The 21260-nt window shown below is 47.0% G+C and overlaps 2 protein-coding genes and 1 long non-coding RNA gene across 3 annotated transcripts in view; 1 reads left to right on the plus strand and 2 right to left on the minus strand.

Annotated features, from left to right (window-relative positions):
• Positions 1–339: 339 nt before the first annotated feature.
• The window catches only part of LOC309498252 (uncharacterized protein), a 23337-nt gene continuing 2416 nt past the window's right edge, over positions 340–21260 (minus strand). Inside the window, exons 2-3 of the mRNA XM_082168817.1 lie at positions 6802–6942; positions 340–1528 (exon numbers count right to left, since the gene is read on the minus strand). Of these exons, the coding sequence (XP_082024943.1) occupies positions 1341–1528; positions 6802–6942 (329 nt within the window). The 3' untranslated portion in view covers positions 340–1340. The remainder of the gene's footprint in view (positions 1529–6801; positions 6943–21260) is intronic.
• Positions 11812–16266, plus strand: LOC309500046. The gene is made up of 2 exons (XR_014206455.1): positions 11812–12514; positions 15844–16266. It is a non-coding gene; the product is annotated as an uncharacterized lncRNA (long non-coding RNA).
• On the minus strand, positions 12582–15409 carry LOC309500106 (uncharacterized protein; the record flags this gene model as incomplete). The annotated part of the gene is made up of 2 exons (XM_082171665.1): positions 12582–13194; positions 14237–15409. 2 exons carry the CDS (start codon positions 15407–15409, stop codon positions 12943–12945), a joined length of 1425 nt encoding a protein of 474 aa, XP_082027791.1. The 3' UTR covers positions 12582–12942.

Below are 21260 nucleotides of genomic sequence, written 5' to 3' on the forward strand. Positions count from 1 at the left end.
TTGGCTCATTCTCAAAATATGCTGACAAACCTGTATTGTGTCTTTACAGTCATGGGAAGAGTTAGTAACATCCATCCATCCCACATGAGGGAATGCTGAAGCGAATCCCAGTGAACGTTGGTCACACTTTATTTTAAGGTAACAGTGTAATTAGACAAATAAGCACTAAATGAAATTGCTGAACAACGTGTAGCCTTTACTCACGATAGGGTTAGGGTTAGGGATTGTTTCAGGTTAGTTGAAGGTGACTATGGATAATGTGTTACACTTACTCTAACTCTGTATTGTTGTGCACACTTATAGAAAAGATTTGAAAGCAAAACATCTCGGGTACATTTACAGTTTTTATTCATTTTTCTTTGTGGTGGGAATTATCAGTGCAAAGTCTAACAGTTGACTACATGAACAACAATATAATTAATCATATAAATAATGTAAGATGAATGCTTATCCCTTTATTTTCTCAGCTTTAATGTTATCAACGGTAAGATCAACGTTAAAGTTCAGCGAGGTGTTCAGGTGTGACTGTAGGTGTTAAAACTCAAACTTATTTGTAATATAACTGGGGTCTCAAACATGTGTCCTTACTTCCTCGAAATGTGTTCATCATGTGGCAAATAAGCCATGCAATGTTTTTAAAGATGACTGTTTGATCACATGACTGTTAAAGTCGGCATGAAAGGTAAGTTTCTTCTCTATAGTGTCGTATATCCGAGTGAAACGCTTCTGGAACAAGAACAAATGTGGGCGGGGCTTGATTGATTGGCTGGTTGTGGTTTGCTATTGGCTGATCTCAGCCACATAGAGATCCAGGCTGTAAACATGTTTTTTTCTGCTGTAAAGTTGGTAATTTTAACATGGGGGAGATCCAGATTTGACTCACTTCTGCAGCCAGCCCAAGCGGCCAGTCAATGAATTGCAGTTTAACTCACTTCCGTGTTGGTTTCAAGAGAGAGACGGGGAGGTTGCCGCTTGCTTCTGACCTTCGATGATTCAGTTTTTTTTTTTCATCGGTAAAATAGCAGCAGAAAGGTTTGTTTGAGCAGCGCCCTCTACTGTACAGGAGTAAAAATGCATTTCCTTCAGTCTGATGCTTATTATTTCACTTTTTGGTGTGAAAGGGCCTTTACATTTGCCCCCAAAATATAACTTTTTTGTTATAAAAAAACAAGCCCAACCCAGGTGAAAAAAATGTAACGCAAAAGTAACGTAACGTATTACTTTTCTGAAAAAGTAACTAAGTAACGCAATATTGTAATGCATTACTTTTCGAAGTAACTTTGTGTAAGTGCTGTATATCCTGTGCAGTCTCTCGCTGATAGAGTTCATGAGCAGAGGAATCATAAGCAGATCCACAGGAGCGTGGCGAGCAGCAGCTGCAGTGTGTGTGTGTGTGTGTGTGGCCGCCAGAGGGTGGCGCTGTTGCACAGGTCCGAGTCGCAGCAATGGATGCTCACGCCGGGCAGTTCCTGCTGCTGACAGTGGCGAGAGGTGGCGCATCCACTGGTGAGGACGATTCCCAGCGCAGCTGCAGAGAGAGGGGGGAAAAGGAGAGGGGGGGAGGGGGTGGGGGGGAGTGGTGAGAAGGACAGATAGCGAGGGGGAGGTATAGAGAGATGGAGAGAGAGAGAGGGGGGATAGAGAGAAGGACAGATAGCAAGGGGGAGGTATAGAGAGAGAGAGAGAAAGAGAGAGGGGGAGAAGGAGAGAGGGGGGATAGAGAGAAGGACAGATAGCGAGGGGGAGGTATAGAGAGAGAGAGAGGGGGGAGAAGGAGAGAGGGGGGATAGAGAGAAGGACAGATAGCGAGGGGGAGGTAGAGAGAGAGAGAGAGAGAGAGAGAGAGAGAGAGAGGAGGACAGATAGCGAGCGGGAGGTACAGAGAGGGGGGGAAGGAGAGAGAGAGAGAGAGCGGGGAGGAGAGAGAGGGGGGGTAGAGAAGGACAGATAGCGAGGGGGAGGTATAGAGAGAGAGAGAGGGGGGGAGAAGGAGAGAGGGGGGATAGAGAGAAGGACAGATAGCGAGGGGGAGGTATAGAGAGAGAGAGAGAGAGAGAGGGGGGATAGAGAGGAGGACAGATAGCGAGCGGGAGGTACAGAGAGGGGGGGAAGGAGAGAGAGAGAGAGAGCGGGGAGGAGAGAGAGGGGGGGTAGAGAAGGACAGATAGCGAGGGGGAGGTATAGAGAGAGAGAGAGAGGGGGGGAGAAGGAGAGAGGGGGGATAGAGAGAAAGACAGATAGCGAGGGGGAGGTATAGAGAGATGGAGAGAGAGAGAGGGGGGATAGAGAGAAGGACAGATAGCGAGGGGGAGGTATAGAGAGAGAGAGAGAGAGAGGGAGAAGGAGAGAGGGGGGATAGAGAGAAGGACAGATAGCGAGGGGGAGGTATAGAGAGAGAGAGAGGGGGGGAGAAGGAGAGAGGGGGGATAGAGAGAAGGACAGATAGCGAGGGGGAGGTATAGAGAGAGAGAGAGAGAGAGAGAGAGGGGGATAAGGAGAGAGGGGGGATAGAGAGAAGGACAGATAGCGAGGGGGAGGTATAGAGAGAGAGAGAGGGGGGGAGAAGGAGAGAGGGGGGATAGAGAGAAGGACAGATAGCGAGGGGGAGGTATAGAGAGAGAGAGAGAGAGAGAGGAGGACAGATAGCGAGCGGGAGGTACAGAGAGGGGGGAGGGAAGGAGAGAGAGAGAGAGAGGGGGGAGGAGAGAGAGGGGGGGTAGAGAAGGACAGATAGCGAGGGGGAGGTATAGAGAGAGAGAGAGAGAGAGGGGGGAGAAGGAGAGAGGGGGGATAGAGAGAAGGACAGATAGCGAGGGGGAGGTATAGAGAGGGAGAGAGAGAGAGAGAGGGATAGAGAGGAGGACAGATAGCGAGCGGGAGGTATAGAGAGAGGGGGGGAAGGAGAGAGAGAGAGAGAGAGAGGGGGGAGGAGAGAGGGGGGGTAGAGAAGGACAGATAGTGAGGGGGAGGTATAGAGAGAGAGAGAGAGAGAGGGGGGGGGGAGAAGGAGAGAGGGGGGATAGAGAGAAGGACAGATAGCGAGGGGGAGGTATAGAGAGAGAGAGAGAGAGAGAGGGGGGGGAGGAGAGTGAGGAGGGGGGGGTAGAGGGGGGGTAGAGAAGGACAGATAGCGAGGGGGAGGTATAGAGAGAGAGAGAGAGAGAGAGAGAGAGCTGTCAGTCACAGAAAACAGCTGTCACTCACTTCTGATCTTCACTGTGTCACTGGAGTGCGTGTCTCAAGGCTGATAATTAAACTCATTAATAACGTGGCTCAGGGACTCGTGTGTCACCGTGACCATCATGCGGCCACTGAAGTCAATGTACATACAAACGTCAAATCTGTTTATTGCAATACATGAAACCCCAGCGAATAGGGAAAATCCTCAGAACTTAAAGGGATAGTTCACTTTGAAATTAATTTTTGGTATGTTTTAGCTTACCTCAAGGGCATCCAAGATGTAGGTGTCTTTTTTTCCGCAGTAGTTTCAATTTTGATATATACACTAGATGTCGCCTTAAAGACATTCGTTCCAATGAACTGCCGTAGACAAGGCGACATCTAGTGTGTATATATCTATGCACAAGTCTGCGTACACGTCAGATCAGATCACTTCGACATGGCTGTGTTCAAGAGGTAAAAACGATATAAATACTGTTCGTTTTCTCACACAAACCGCTCGTTTCGTGTCTTAGGCCATCAATGTGTACTTACGATGGGGAATTGTTTCATTTGGACGACGGGGAATTGTTTTAATTTGGACTCTGTGCTTGTGTTTTGAGACAGTGACCATAGACCTGCATTATGACTGACAGACAAGAACGGTTTGACCTAAAAATATCAAAATTGAAACTACTGCGGAAAAAAAGACACCTACATCTTGGATGCCCTTGAGGTAAGCTAAAACATACCAAAAATTAATTTCAAAGTGAACTATCCCTTTAAGCTAATGTTCTAGCAAGGTTATCTCAAAGTTATGAACAAACGTTTCTCCAGTAATTTAGAACATCTTAGTTGGGCGTTCAACTGATGTTTTTTAAATGTTTCAGAAAGTTCAGAGAACATTAAAAAGTGACGTATGAAGATTGATAAAATGGAATGTTACTTATGTTACTGATGATGATACTGATGATGTTACTTGTGTTACTGATGGTGTTACTTTGGTTACTGAAGGTGTTTCTGATGGTGTTACTTATGTTTCTGAATGTTACTGATAATGTTACTGATGATGTTACTGAAGGTGTTACTGATGATGTTACTTATATTACTGATGGTGTTACTTTTGTTACTGAAGGTGTTACTAATGGTGTTACTTATGTTACTGAAGGTGTTTCTGATGGTGTTACTTATGTTTCTGAATGTTACTGATGATGTTACTGATGATGTTACTGATGATGTTACTTATGTTTCTGAATGTGTTACTGATGATGTTACTGATGATGTTACTTATTTTACTACTGATGTTACTACTGTTGTTACTACTGATGTTACTGATGGTGTTACTACTGATGTAACTACTGATGTTACTAATGTTATTACTGGTGATGGTACTACTGATGTTACTATTGATGTTACTCATGGTGTTACTGATGGTGTTACTGATGGTGTTACTTATTTTACTACTGGTGTTACTAATGTTGTTACTGATGATGTTACTACTGATGTTACTGATGATGTTACTACTGATGTTACTGATGGTGTTACTACTGATGGTGTTACTGATGGTGTTACTTATTTACTACTGTTGTTACTAATGTTGTCATTGATGATGTTACTACTGATGTTACTAATGTTGTTACTGATGGTTTTACTACTGATGGTGTTACTGATGATGTTACTGATGGTGTTACTGATGCCATCGCTCTTGGCGTTTTTGCTAAATGTTCTTAAAGGAAGCTGGACTCGTCTTTAACTCGTGCTGCTAGTCCAGTGTGGTACGGACATAATTAGTTGGAGCGCCACTGCATCCGGTCTTTAAAAGATATTTTAGATATTTTTAGACATTGCACGTGTGTGTTTGCTACAACTGTTCATGAACAGACACTTCTGAGATAATTGAAGGATCAGCAGTGTTCTTGACATGAACTACATATCAACGGACCAGTTCATTTAGACTTGCTAAGTTTTAGTTGTTTTCATGCTATTTTTAGTTTTAGTGCACTATAATGTCCTTGTTTAGCAGCTGATAGCATCACTGTAAAAAAATCTTCATAATTCAATTTAAAAATGTAAGTTCAGTTCGTGCCTTCGTTAAGTTTAATCAAATGGCTGCAAGTCATTTTTAAAAATTCTTGTCTGTTTAATTGTATAAAACGAAGCTGAAATGGGTTCAGTATTTTGGAATTGCTGTGAATTATTGGTCATATATCATTTGTACAGTGAGCAGGACTGTAAAGGTGTTACGCAACGCTTCAGTGGAGTAAACGCTGGGATTAAAGAAACACCGGTGTGTGTTCATCAGCACTCCTCCAGCTCTCGGTTCCCCTGAGCCAACGCTGCGTCAGCCCTTTGCTTCAGACAGGAGATTGACGTGGACGTCAGCGCGCTTCAGGACTGACCAGTCTAATGTTAACAGACTGAGACTGATGTGTTTCTGAACACAGAAAAATCTTGGATTCTCTGTGAATCGACTCATATTTGAAGGAACACATGATCACCAGCTGCATTTACAAGTGTTTCAGCTGGTAGAATAGTGACCGTTTGGCCAATTTACAGTCAACATACAGTCCCAGCTGACAGATATATGTTCTGAGAACGTTTCGCTGACGTTTCCATTAAGGACGCGTGTGATTCTGGCAGCACACGGATATAAAATCACACCACACATCATCACATCGCTGTAGTTACTTTTCCCTTGAAAAAGTAAAGGGATTATTTGTGTAATTTAATTAGTTACTTCTGATGTGATTGCATTAAAACCAACAATTCTCTTTTAAACAATAGTGGCATTTTCATCAAAATGTAATGTTAAAAAGTATGTTTTTAATGTAACCTTCTCCCTTTAAATACTTTGGTCAGTTTAAGAATTATGTATGCCATTTTATATTCATTTGAAAGAATGAACAGAGCAGTTTTATGTCTATCCTTGTATTGTTCAACTGGTCGAGGCTGATTTGGGATTTACAAAGTAATGCAACAAACTTTTTTTCTGAATGTTCTCTAAACGTTTAAAACATCCAGTTTTTAAAAGAGTTTTTTCTTGGTTATATGAACGTTAAGGGAACATTACATTTTAACATTCTTCAAACATTATGGGAATGTTACTTTCTCTGAACATTCTGAAACAAGTAGAAACATTTACTATGCAAAAATAATTTCTTTTTGCACTGGCTTTTTGGAGTTTTGCTTGCTTCACAAAAGTTGAGAAAACTTTTTTAACTCAAATACATTGGACAAATCAACTGAAAAAACACAGTAAATTAAGTTTAGTGTTCTAATGTAAAATATGTTTTTACAGTGAGAGTGAGGTCTCTATTTTGGGCTGGTCACTGTAAAATGACTAATATAAATTATAATGAATAATAAAATTATTGGGGTATGTTTTACACAATACTACTTTAGTCTTTCTACTTCAAAATTTTACATTTAATTCAACGTTGTCATTATTGGAGAAATGTGCTAGTAATTTCTGAGCAATATTTTCCAATATGTTTGCGTGTCGATACACCACACAGATGTCAGATATTGCGGAGGTCATTTCCTGCTGAGTGTTTGAATGTGCAGAGAACAGCAGAAGATTAAGCGCTGTAATCTTTGCATATGTGGGTCAGTGTGTGTTCCTGAGTTTGGGCATTGACTCACTGCTCTCGGTCTTGATGCAGAAGCGGTGCTTGAAGCCCTTGTGCGAGTGTGTGCACGTGATGACCTCGGGACGCCCACAGCCCACGTCCACATACTTCTGCCCGTGCAACACGTTACACCCGTAACACTGCAGGCCGTCCACTGAGAACACAACACAGACACACTGAGAACACAACACCGACACACAAACACCGACACACTGAGAACACAACACAGACACACTGAGAACACAACACCGACACACAAACACCGACACACTGAGAACACAACACAGACAAACTGAGAACACAACACCGACACACAAACACCGACACACTGAGAACACAACACAGACACACTGAGAACACAACACCGACACACAAACACGACACACTGAGAACACAACACAGACAAACTGAGAACACAACACCGACACACTGAGAACACAACACAGACAAACTGAGAACACAACACCGACACACAAACACCGACACACTGAGAACACAACACAGACACACTGAGAACACAACACCGACACACAAACACCGACACACTGAGAACACAACACCGACACACAAACACAGACACACTGAGAACACAACACAGACACACTGAGAACACAACACAGACACACAAACACAGACACACTGAGAACACAACACAGACACACAAACACAGACACACTGAGAACACAACACCGACACACAAACACCGACACACTGAGAACACAACACAGACACACTGAAAACACAACACAGACACACTGAGAACACAACACAGACACACAAACACTGACACACTGAGAACACAACACAGACACACTGAAAACACAACACAGACACACTGAGAACACAACACCGACACGCAAACACCGACAAACTGAGAACACAACACCAACACACAAACACAGACACACTGAGAACACAACACAGACACACAAACACCGACACACTGAGAACACAACACCGACACACAAACACCGACACACTGAGAACACAACACCGACACACAAACACCGACACACTGAGAACACAACACCGACACACAAACACCGACACACTGAGAACACAACACCGACACACTGAGAACACAACACAGACACACAAACACCGACACACTGAGAACACAACACAGACACACTGAGAACACAACACAGACACACTGAGAACACAACACAGACACACAAACACCAACACACTGAGAACACAACACCGACACACTAAGAACACAACACCAACACACAAACACCAACACACTGAGAACACAACACCAACACACAAACACCAACACACTGAGAACACAACACCGACACACTGAGAACACAACACAGACACACAAACACCAACACACTGAGAACACAACACCGACACACTGAGAACACAACACAGACACACAAACACCGACACACTGAGAACACAACACCAACACACTGAGAACACAACACCAACACACAAACACCAACACACTGAGAACACAACACCGACACACTGAGAACACAACACAGACACACAAACACTGACACACTGAGAACACAACACCAACACACAAACACCAACACACAAACACCGACACACTGAAAACACAACACCGACACACAAACACCAACACACTGAGAACACAACACCGACACACAAACACCGACACACTGAGAACACAACACCAACGCACAAACACCAACACACTGAGAACACAACACCGACACACTGAGAACACAACACCGACACACAAACACCGACACACTGAGAACACAACACCAACACACAAACACCGACACACTGAGAACACAACACCGACACCGACACACAAACACCAACACACTGAGAACACAACACCGACACACTGAGAACACAACACCAACACACAAACACCAACACACTGAGAACACAACACCGACACACTGAGAACACAACACCGACACACTGAGACCACAACACCAACACACTGAGAACACAACACCAACACACAAACACAGACACACTGAGAACACAACACAGACACACTGAGAACACAACACCGACACACTAAGAACACAACACCAACACACTGAGAACACAACACAACACCGACACACAAACTCCAACACACTGAGAACACAACACCGACACACAAACTCCAACACACTGAGAACACAACACAGACACACTGAGAACACAAGACCAACACACTGAGAACACAACACAACACCGACACACAAACACCGACACACTGAGAACACAACACAACACCGACACACAAACACCGACACACTGAGAACACAACACCAACACACACAACACCGACACACAAACACAGACACACTGAGAACGCAACACAACACCGACACACAAACACAGACACACTGAGAACACAACACAACACCGACACACAAACACCGACACACTGAGAACACAACACAACACAACACCGACACACAAACACAGACACACTGAGAACACAACACCAACACACAAACACAGACACACTGAGAACACAACACCGACACACTGAGAACACAACACAACACCGACACACAAACACAGACACACTGAGAACACAACACAGACACACAAACACAGACACACTGAGAACACAACACCGACACACTGAGAACACAAAACCGACACACTGAGAACACAACACAACACCGACACACAAACACAGACACACTGAGAACACAACACAGACACACAAACACAGACACACTGAGAACGCAACACCGACACACTGAGAACACAACACCGACACACAAACACAGACACACTGAGAACGCAACACCGACACACAAACACAGACACACTGAGAACGCAACACAACACCGACACACAAACACCGACACACTGAGAACACAGCACAACACAACACCGACACACAAACACAGACACACTGAGAACACAACACAACACCAACACACAAACACCGACACACTGAGAACACAACACAACACCGACACACAAACACAGACACACTGAGAACACAACACAACACCAACACACAAACACAGACACACTGAGAACACAACACCGACACACAAACACAGACACACTGAGAACACAACACCGACACACAAACACAGACACACTGAGAACACAACACCGACACACTGAGAACACAACACAACACCGACACACAAACACAGACACACTGAGAACGCAACACCGACACACAAACACAGACACACTGAGAACGCAACACAACACCGACACACAAACTCCAACACACTGAGAACACAACACAACACCGACACACAAACACAGACACACTGAGAACACAACACAACACCATCACACAAACACCGACACACTGAGAACACAACACAACACCGACACACAAACACAGACACACTGAGAACGCAACACAACACAACACCGACACACAAACACCGACACACTGAGAACACAACACAACACCGACACACAAACACAGACACACTGAGAACGCAACACAACACCGACACACAAACTCCAACACACTGAGAACACAACACAACACCGACACACAAACACAGACACACTGAGAACACAACACAACACCATCACACAAACACCGACACACTGAGAACACAACACAACACCGACACACAAACACAGACACACTGAGAACGCAACATAACACGACACACTGAGAACACAACACAACACCGACACACAAACACAGACACACTGAGAACGCAACACAACACCGACACACAAACACCGACACACTGAGAACACAACACAACACAACACAACACCGACACACAAACACAGACACACTGAGAACACAACACTCAAGGTCACCGCAAACTCACAGTCCATTCCTCTCCATAACAAACACTCACATGAACTGAACTAACATGAACAAACAATGAATAGCTGTTTTTTTATGAACTAACTAACCCTAACCCTAACTAACAAAGATGAATAAATACTGTAACAAATGTATTGATCATTGTTAGTTCATAGTTAATAAATTAACTAATAAACCTTATTGTAAAGTGTTACCGTGAAAATAATAAGAATAAACAATTATACACAATACAGTTCACACAAGGATCAGTGGGGTTCTATATAGAACTCTAGGGTTCTAGACTCAACCAAAAAGGTTCTATATAAGGAGAAATGTCTTAAATGACTGCAGAATACTTTCATTTTTTCATTTTTTTTTTCTAGTGGTAAATGTTTATGAGCTGTTTAATTAATAAAATTAACCAAAATGGTAACACTTGAGAATACTGTTCCTTCATTAATGAATAACTACACAGGAACAAATGAGTAACGCACTATTAACATTCTAGTAACTACTATTAACTATCAAGAAACTCTGATTAACGAATTAGTAAGTAAACACCGACACACTGAGAACACAACACAACACAACACCGACACACAAACACAGACACACTGAGAACACAACACCAACACACAAACACAGACACAATGAGAACACAACACCGACACACTGAGAACACAACACAACACCGACACACAAACACAGACACACTGAGAACACAACACAGACACACAAACACAGACACACTGAGAACACAACACCGACACACTGAGAACACAAAACCGACACACTGAGAACACAACACAACACCGACACACAAACACAGACACACTGAGAACACAACACAGACACACAAACACAGACACACTGAGAACGCAACACCGACACACTGAGAACACAACACCGACACACAAACACAGACACACTGAGAACGCAACACCGACACACAAACACAGACACACTGAGAACGCAACACAACACCGACACACAAACACCGACACACTGAGAACACAGCACAACACAACACCGACACACAAACAAAGACACACTGAGAACACAACACAACACCAACACACAAACACCGACACACTGAGAACACAACACAACACCGACACACTGAGAACACAACACAACACCGACACACAAACACAGACACACTGAGAATGCAACACCGACACACAAACACCGACACACTGAGAACACAACACAACACCGACACACAAACACAGACACACTGAGAACGCAACACAACACAACACCGACACACAAACACCGACACACTGAGAACTAGTGTTGTCACGATACCAAAATTATTGTTTCGATACCGATACCAAGTCAAGTATTGCGATTTCGATACTTTTTCGATACTTTTCCTGAAAAGGGAGAAACACTCTCAAATATCACTGCTGTGCTTTATTTTAAAACCGGGACAACATTCTAATCATATAACACACTAATAAATGAACATATGAACAGCAGATATATTAAACATTTGAACAAAATATGAAATATGAAATATAAAAAATAAATTAGAGCAATGACATTCAAGAAAAAAAAAAAAGATAAATTTAGCAGCATTATCTCATTTATCATAAGAAACATAAGAGCTTTATCTTGATTCTGAACTTTGAATAAAAATATGAACAGCGATTATATTAAACAATGTTTAATATTGGTAACATATGATAAGCCTCATTGGTGATATATTTGACATATGTGGGGAGAGAGTTGTGGAAGGCCTATACTTCATGTTAAACATAAATATATAGCAGCAAAGACAACAATAGGCTACAGAATAATTCGTTCTGTATTGAGAGGTGCAATATTTGAAAATCGATAATATTTTTTTTAAATTACATTTATATTGTATTTATGTCAAAACTTTCAAACATCAAAATGTCATTTATTAATATGTATTCGTGTCAAAATGACATAGAAACATCTTTTCCTATTCTATTTTGCCTGGAAACGCTTCCAACAGGCTTGTGTCACGATCCACACTTGGGAAGAAGGGAAAGATCCAAGGGTGCAGTATGAAATGTTTAATAGGGAAATCCGTTACTCAAAATCCAGTCCAGGCAATAGTCGATATCATAATCCATCCAAAACAAGAACATAAACAGGAACACAGAAGAAACAGAAGTGGCATGATAAATACACAAGGACTCCGTGACACATACTAAAACAGACAGGGTATATATACACAGGGAACACAAGCTAAACAAGATAACAAGGGGGCGTGGTAAACTGAAACACCTGTGAAGACTAATCAACATAACGGGGAACAACTGAACATGACAAGACACATGGCAGGATCACATGACAAGCAGGGAATAATATGACAGACACTAACAAGGAACAAGACAAAACCCACACCGTGACATAACCTCCCCTCTACGGAGCGGCTACCAGACGCTACAAGACGTGACAGACCAAACAAAAATCCAGGCGGGAGGTGGAGTGGTGGAGGATCAGGGGGAGGGAAGGGGGGCCAGGTCCATGGAGGGAAACGGGGACAGGGAGTGACAGTTCATCTGGCGGCCAGGGCGGAGCAGACAGACCATCGGGCGGCCAGGGCAGAGCAGACAGTCCATCGGGCGGCCAGGGCGGAGACTTTCCCTCGGGCGGCCAGGGCGGAGACTTTCCCTCGGGCGGCCAGGGCGGAGACTTTCCCTCGGGCGGCCAGGGCGGAGACTTTCCCTCGGGCGGCCAGGGCGGAGACTTTCCCTCGGGCGGCCAGGGCGGAGACTTTCCCTCGGGCGGCCAAGGCGGAGACTTTCCCCTCGGGCGGCCAGGGCGGAGACTTTCCCTCGGGCGGCCAGGGCGGAGACTTTCCCTCGGGCGGCCAGGGCGGAGACTTTCCCTCGGGCGGCCAGGGCGGAGACCTTCCCTCGGGCGGCCAGGGCGGAGACCTTCCCTCGGGCGGCCAGGGCGGAGACCTTCCCTCGGGCGGCCAGGGCGGAGACCTTCCCTCGGGCGGCCAGGGCGGAGACCTTCCCTCGGGCGGCCAGGGCGGAGACCTTCCCTCGGGCGGCCAGGGCGGAGACCTTCCCTCGGGCGGCCAGGGAACAGACACCACATGCCCAGGAACAGACACCACCGGCTCAGGAACAGACACCACCGGCTCGGGAACAGACACCAGCTCAGGAACAGGCACCAGCTCGGGAACAGGCACCAGCTCAGGAACAGGCACCGGCTCGGGAACAGGCACCACCGGCTCCGACACCACCGGCTCGGGAACAGACACCACCGGCCCGGGAACAGACACCACCGGTTCAGACACCACCGGCTCGGGAACAGGCACCGGCTCGGGAACAGGCACCGGCTCGGGAACCGACACCACCGGCTCGGGAACAGGCACCACCGGCTCCGACACCACCGGCTCGGGAACAGACACCACCGGTTCGGGAACAGATACCACCGGCCCGGGAACAGGCACCACCGGCTCCGACACCACCGGCTCGGGAACAGACACCACCGGTTCGGGAACAGACACCACCGGCTCAGACACCACCGGCTCGGGAACAGGCACCGGCTCGGGAACCGACACCACCGGCTCGGGAACAGGCACCACCGGCTCCGACACCACCGGCTCGGGAACAGGCACCACCGGTTCGGGAACAGATACCACCGGCCCGGGAACAGACACCACCGGCTCGGGAACAGGCACCGGCTCGGGAACAGACACCACCGGCTCGGGAACAGACACCACCGGCTCTGGCACCACCGACTCAGGCACTGGAACTGGCACCACCGACTCAGGCACTGGAACTGGCGCCACCGACTCAGGCACTGGAACTGGCGCCACCGGCTCAGGCACTGGAACTGGCGCCACCGGCTCAGGCACTGGAACTGGCGCCACCGGCTCAGGCACTGGAACTGGCGCCACCGGCTCAGGCACTGGAACTGGCGCCACCGGCTCAGGCACTGGAACAGACGCCACCGGCTCAGGCACTGGAACAGACGCCACCGGCTCAGGCTCAGGAACAGACGCCACCGGCTCAGGCTCAGGAACAGACGCCACCGGCTCAGGCTCAGGAACAGACGCCACCGGCTCAGGCTCAGGAACAGACGCCACCGGCTCAGGCTCAGGAACAGACGCCACCGGCTCAGGCTCAGGAACAGACACAGGCTCGACGGTGGCCATCTTGTCAGGGGACACAGGCTCGGCAGGCGTGACGTGAACAGGCTCGGCGGCGGCCATCTTGTCCGAAGACACAGGCTCGGCAGGCGTGACGTGAACAGGCTCGGCGGCGGCCATCTTGTCCGAAGACACAGGCTCGGCAGGCATGACGTGAACAGGCTCAGCGGCGGCCATCTTGTCCGAAGACACAGGCTCGGCAGGCGTGCCGTGGACAGTCTTGGCACTCTCCAGGATCTGATGTAGTCTTTCAAAGTAATCCAACAGAGTTTCAGCTGCTCTGTCTATCTCAGACTGCACGGGGACCTCCGAGACTGGGACCACCGGAACTCGGACCACCGGACTCGGGACCACTGGAACTGGGACCCCCGGCACTGGGACCACCGGAACAGAGACCACCTTACTCGGGACCCCCGGCACTGGGACCCCCGGCACTGGGACCCCCGGCACTGGGACCACCGGAACAGAGACCACCTTACTCGGGACCACCGGCCTCGGGACCACCGGCCTCGGGACCACTGGAACTGGGACCACCGGAACTGGGCTGGAAACCACCAACCCAGGGTCGAAGAGGGGCCAGAGTGGAGAGTGGTGTTGGTCTTTCTCTCGTCCACCTCCTCTACTGCGGCCTCCACGGGTCCCGCGAAAAATGACCAATCGGGTCCCCTCAAAACCTTGCCCCCTCTCCCGCTCGGTGGCTGGGGAAGAGGCACTGGTAAACATACTGCTGGATCTTGACATGACGGAGTCCTTCTGTCACGATCCACACTTGGGAAGAAGGGAAAGATCCAAGGGTGCAGTATGAAATGTTTAATAGGGAAATCCGTTACTCAAAATCCAGTCCAGGCAATAGTCGATATCATAATCCATCCAAAACAAGAACATAAACAGGAACACAGAAGAAACAGAAGTGGCATGATAAATACACAAGGACTCCGTGACACATACTAAAACAGACAGGGTATATATACACAGGGAACACAAGCTAAACAAGATAACAAGGGGGCGTGGTAAACTGAAACACCTGTGAAGACTAATCAACATAACGGGGAACAACTGAACATGACAAGACACATGGCAGGATCACATGACAAGCAGGGAATAATATGACAGACACTAACAAGGAACAAGACAAAACCCACACCGTGACAGCTTGCGTGTCGCGTGAAAAATAGGCGTCGGTTCTATTTATAGCATACACGCGTTTTCCGCGCGTCTCGAGCTGCGCCCAGACGCGTGTGTCACGCAGGCAGTTAACATGGGAGCCGAAATAAAAACGGACACGACACGCAGACAGTGTGTCGCCGGCCTTACAAATCTGGAACGTGGTCATTCTTAGAAGTATGATACTAATAAATTAAGGAATCGTGACGTTTTTCATTTCCTATTTACTTTTGAAGTATCGGTGCACCGTGCAACAGAGCAAGGTAGGCAACGTACTTCCATATGTCACTCCTCGCGTCATCTTTTTCTACGAGTCGTGGACCACTTGTCCTCGCACATGCAGCCATCTCGCTGTAGTGTTTTGTCACATGACACTGACAGCGGCAGGTTCTTTGCTGCGTGCGTCAGGAAAAAAACACAGACGTCCATAGGGAGGCGTTTTTTCAAAAAAAAAATTTAAGTATCGATACTGATAAATTTAGGTATCGTGACGTTTTTCATTTCCGAGTATCGCGATACTTTTGAAGTATCGGTACACCGTGCAACACTACTGAGAACACAACACAGACACACAAACACAGACACACTGAGAACGCAACACAACACCGACACACAAACACCGACACACTGAGAACACAACACAACACAACACAACACCGACACACAAACACAGACACACTGAGAACACAACACAACACCACCAACACACAAACACAGACACACTGAGAACACAACACTCAAGGTCTCCGCAAACTCACAGTCCATTCCTCTCCATAACAAACACTCACATGAACTGAACTAACATGAACAAACAATGAATAGCTGTTTTTCTATGAACTAACTAACCCTAACCCTAACTAACAAAGATGAATAAATACTGTAACAAATGTATTGATCATTGTTAGTTCATAGTTAATAAATTAACTAATAAACCTTATTGTAAAGTGTTACCGTGAAAATAATAAGAATAAACAATTATACACAATACAGTTCACACAAGGATCAGTGGGGTTCTATATAGAACTCTAGGGTTCTAGACTCAACCAAAAAGGTTCTATATAAGGAGAAATGTCTTAAATGACTGCAGAATACTTTCATTTTTTCATTTTTTTTTTCTAGTGGTAAATGTTTATGAGCTGTTTAATTAATAAAATTAACCAAAATGGTAACACTTGAGAATACTGTTCCTTCATTAATGAATAACTACACAGGAACAAATGAGTAACGCACTATTAACATTCTAGTAACTACTATTAACTATCAAGAAACTCTGATTAACGAATTAGTAAGTAATAGCGCTCAGTTGAATGTGGTATTTCACTATTAGCTAATCACCAACTACTATTATTCATACCTCACTGAGAACTACTATACACAGGTTCATAATTAATATTAATATAAGGTAACGGTAACCCATTAGTAATGAATCAAGTGTTACTACATCTTTCTAAAGGAACTACTAGTTATTTGGACCAGCATCTAAAGTGAAGATCATGGGAACACACTAGTAATGACTAAAGCATCACCAAATCCATCGGAAGGAATTACTATTCAAAATCTTACACAAATCTCAAAAGCTTACAATGACTTCAGTCAATATTAGGTAGTTATCATGTTTTTCACTTTTGAATACTGATCCAAATAATTAGTAGTTCCTTTAGAAGATGTAGTAATGTCACACAACGGAAGAGAACAGACAGGTGATCGTATAAACAAAGTTTATTAATAGGATGCAGGGAACAACCACTGGTCGATGGAAGGGTGAATGTGAAGTTCAAGCAGTTGCACTGTGACTAAGCTGGGTGGAATATGATGATCACAGGTGCAGGTGGTTGAAGGATGGGACAGGCTGAACACACAACGGCTCGGGATCAGACGACAGAAGACAGAGAACGGGCATCTGAAGACGGGTGGTCAGGCAGGTCAGTCTCAGACTGGTAACGGGAGTTGTAGCAAGAGATGAGTCTGTACGTGGTTAGACGAGACCAGACGATGGTGTGCAGGTTGTGTGTGGTATATATAGTGCAGGTTGATGAGGAGGTGCCGGTGCGCTGAATCAGTAGTCCGGGGAGAGTGAACGGGTGCTGATCTGGTGACGATGGGCTGATAGATGGTTGTGTCACCGTGACAGTACCCCGTCCTCCACGGGCGGCTCCTGACGTCCGGAATGTGCGACGACAGGGTCTATCTCTGCCTCTGGGTGCTGGACAATTCGGGAGGAGGAGGTACCTCATCACCACCAGATCCTGTGAGGGGAGAAGACAAAGGTTCAGTGAAGGGTTTGAGGAGTGACACATGATGGTAAGATTTTGTAGGTGGGTGGTAGGTTCAGCCTGTATGTGACCTCGGCGAGCTGCCTCTGCACCGTAAATGGACCTACGTAGCGGGGACTCAACTTACGGCAGGGCAGGCGGAGACGGATGTTCCTTGTCGAGAGCCATACCTTCTGGCCAGGCTGGTACTGTGGGGTTGCGGTTCTGCGGGCGTCAGCATGTCTCTTGTGTCTCCGCACTGCCCGTTGGAGTCCCACATCCTCTCGCTCTGCTGGATCCGATGGTTGACATCTGGAACCTCCGACGGCTCGCCTGACCAGGGGACTAACGGAGGCTGATAACCGAGGATGCACTGGAATGGGGTGAGTCCGGTTGTGGCTTGTCTGAGAGAATTTTGGGCGTATTCTGCCCAGGGAAGCTAGTGGCTCCAGCTGTCTTGATTCTGGTGGCAGTTTTACCGCAGGTACCTCCCGATCTCTTGGATCTTCCGATCTATACCCCGATGAGAGGCTGACAGAGACTCCTAGGAGTTTGAAGAAGGCTTGCCATACCCCAGAGATGAATTGAGGGCCTCGGTCTGATACAATGTCCTCGGGCAGGCCGAAATGACGGAACACATTCTGGAAGAGCTTCTCGGCAGCCTCGAATGCAGTAGGCAGGCCCTTCAGAGGGATCAACTTGCAAGCCTTCGAGAAACGGTCAACAATGACTAACACACAAGTATGGTGGTTGGATGGAGGCAGGTCGGTCATAAAGTCTATCCCCAGGTGAGACCGTGGACGATGAGTAATTGGGAGCGGAACCAGCTTCCCTTCAGGGAGGCTCCGTGGCGTGTTGGTAACTGAGCATGCCTTGACGAATCGGGCGATGTCCTGGTTCATAGACGGCCACCAGTAGCGATGACGTAAGAGCGAGAGGGTACATTGACTACCTGGGTGTCCAGAGCCCGGAGACGTGTGCGCTAAGTCCATGAGTGGCTGACGAAGGGATAGTGGAACATAACAAAGCCCCTCAGGACCTCCCGGCGGAGCAAGTTCGGAGCGGGTAGCTTGAGAGATTTGATCGTCGATGGACCACTGGATAGGGCTTATGATCATGGCTGGAGGGAGAATAGTTCTGGATCTGAGGGTTCAGGATCTGGCTGGTGACGGCGAGATAGAACATCGGCTCTACCATTTCGATTGCCTGGACGGTACGTTACGGTGAAGTCAAACCGGGTGAAGAAGAGGGCCCATCTAGCTTGACGGGGATTCAAGCGATTGGCTTCGCGTAGATACTCAAGGTTCCGATGAACGGTTATTACCTCAAACTGGTGATTTGCTCCCTCCAGCCAGTGTCTCCATTCTTTCAGTGCCAGCTCGATGGCAAGGAGCTCGCGATTGCCGATGTCGTCATTTTGCTCCAACGGGGATAGCTTTTTGGAGAAGAAGGCACATGGATGGAGGCGTGGAGGAAGACCCTGCTGCTGCGATAGTACCGCTCCGACCCCAGTGGTAGAGGCATCCATCTCAACAACGAAGGGGAGATCCGGATCAGGGTGAACCAGGATCGGAGTGGACTGGAAGGCTTTCTTGAGGGATTTAATGGCCTCGATGGCAGATGGGTTCCAGGACAGAGACTTGGGCCGGCCCTTGAGCAGTGAGGTGAGCTGATCAGACTGTAGCTGTGGATGAAGCGTCGGTAGAAGTTAGTGAATCCGAGAAAACGTTGAAGTTCCTTTACACTGCAGTGTTGGGGCCAGTTCCGGATGGTGTGCACCTTCCTCTGGTCCATCTGGATGCCATGTTGGTCGATGACATACCCTAGGAACTGGACTGATGGGCGGTGGAACTCGCACTTCTCGAGCTTCAGCCAGAGGTGATGGTCACGTAACTTTTGGAGAACCTGCTTGACATGGTAATGGTGTTCGGCCAGGTTTCTTGAGTAGATTAAGATGTCGTCTATGTAGACTATGACGAAACGTTGGAGGAACTCACGGAAAACTTTGTTCATATAACCCTGGAACACAGAAGGAGAGTTTGACAGGCCATATGGTATAACGAAGGCCGTCTTCCATGTGGATAAGGTTATATGTACTCCTCAGGTCTAGCTTCGAGAAGACACGAGCTCCGCGCAGTTGTTCCAGGGCTGCCGGGACCAGGGGAAGGGGATAGCTGTATTTAACTGTTAGGGAGTTCAGATGATAAGCCTCCGTCCTTCTTGGCCACGAAGAAAAAGCTGGAAGTGGCAGGGGATGTAGATGGACGGATGAAGCGTTGTTGTAATGCCTCCCTGATGTACTCCTCCACGGCCTTTTCTCCGGGATGGACTGCCTTTGGGTAGAATGGCCCCAGGTAGCAGGTCGATGGCGCAGTCCCATGGCCGGTGAGGTGGTAGTTGAGTTGGCAGTTTCTTACTGAACACATCCTGGAACGCCCGTATTCAGCTGGAATCTCGATCTTACACTCGGTCTCTGGACTCTCGATGGTGGTGGAACACACTGGAACTTCAAGTTGTTCAGAATCAGACCGGGGCTGAACGGGAGTGGTAGATGGTTTGTGCACAACAGACAGACAGTTGGCATGACAGGAATGTGACCTTTTCCCCCACAATACAGGCACAGCTGATTGAGTATTCCTCTTTGACGCTCCGCATGAGTGAGATGATACGTGTCGACCTGCATGGGTTCAGCTGCTGGAAGGACGACAGATGGTGAGGTGGGCGGAGGATGCGAGACGGGTTGTGATGGAGCGCAGGCTGATAATCGTTGGAAGACACGGATGGCCTTCTGAATGAAGTCCTCCAACCCCATCGAGTCGTCATACACAACCATGAGTTGGCGAATATCAATGTTGAGTCCTTGGCGAAAGGCTGTCAGAAGGGCGATCTCACCCCAACCACACGAGGCGGCCAGAGAGCGGAACTGAAGTGTGTAAGCGCTCACTGACTCACTGATTGAAAAGCTGATCATGATCGAATGTAGTAACACTTGAGTCATTACTAGTGGGTTACCATTACCTTTTATTATAAATTATGCATTATTCATGTTAATTATGAACCTGTATATAGGTAGGAATAATAGTAGTTGCTGATTAGCTAATAGTGAACGACCACATTCAACTGAGCGCTATTACTTACTAATCCGTTAATCAGAGTTTCTTGTTAGTTAATAGTAG

This window comes from Leuciscus leuciscus, assembly GCF_965113295.1.
Source record: "Leuciscus leuciscus genome assembly, chromosome: 5".
Classification (NCBI taxonomy): Eukaryota; Metazoa; Chordata; class Actinopteri; order Cypriniformes; family Leuciscidae; genus Leuciscus; species Leuciscus leuciscus.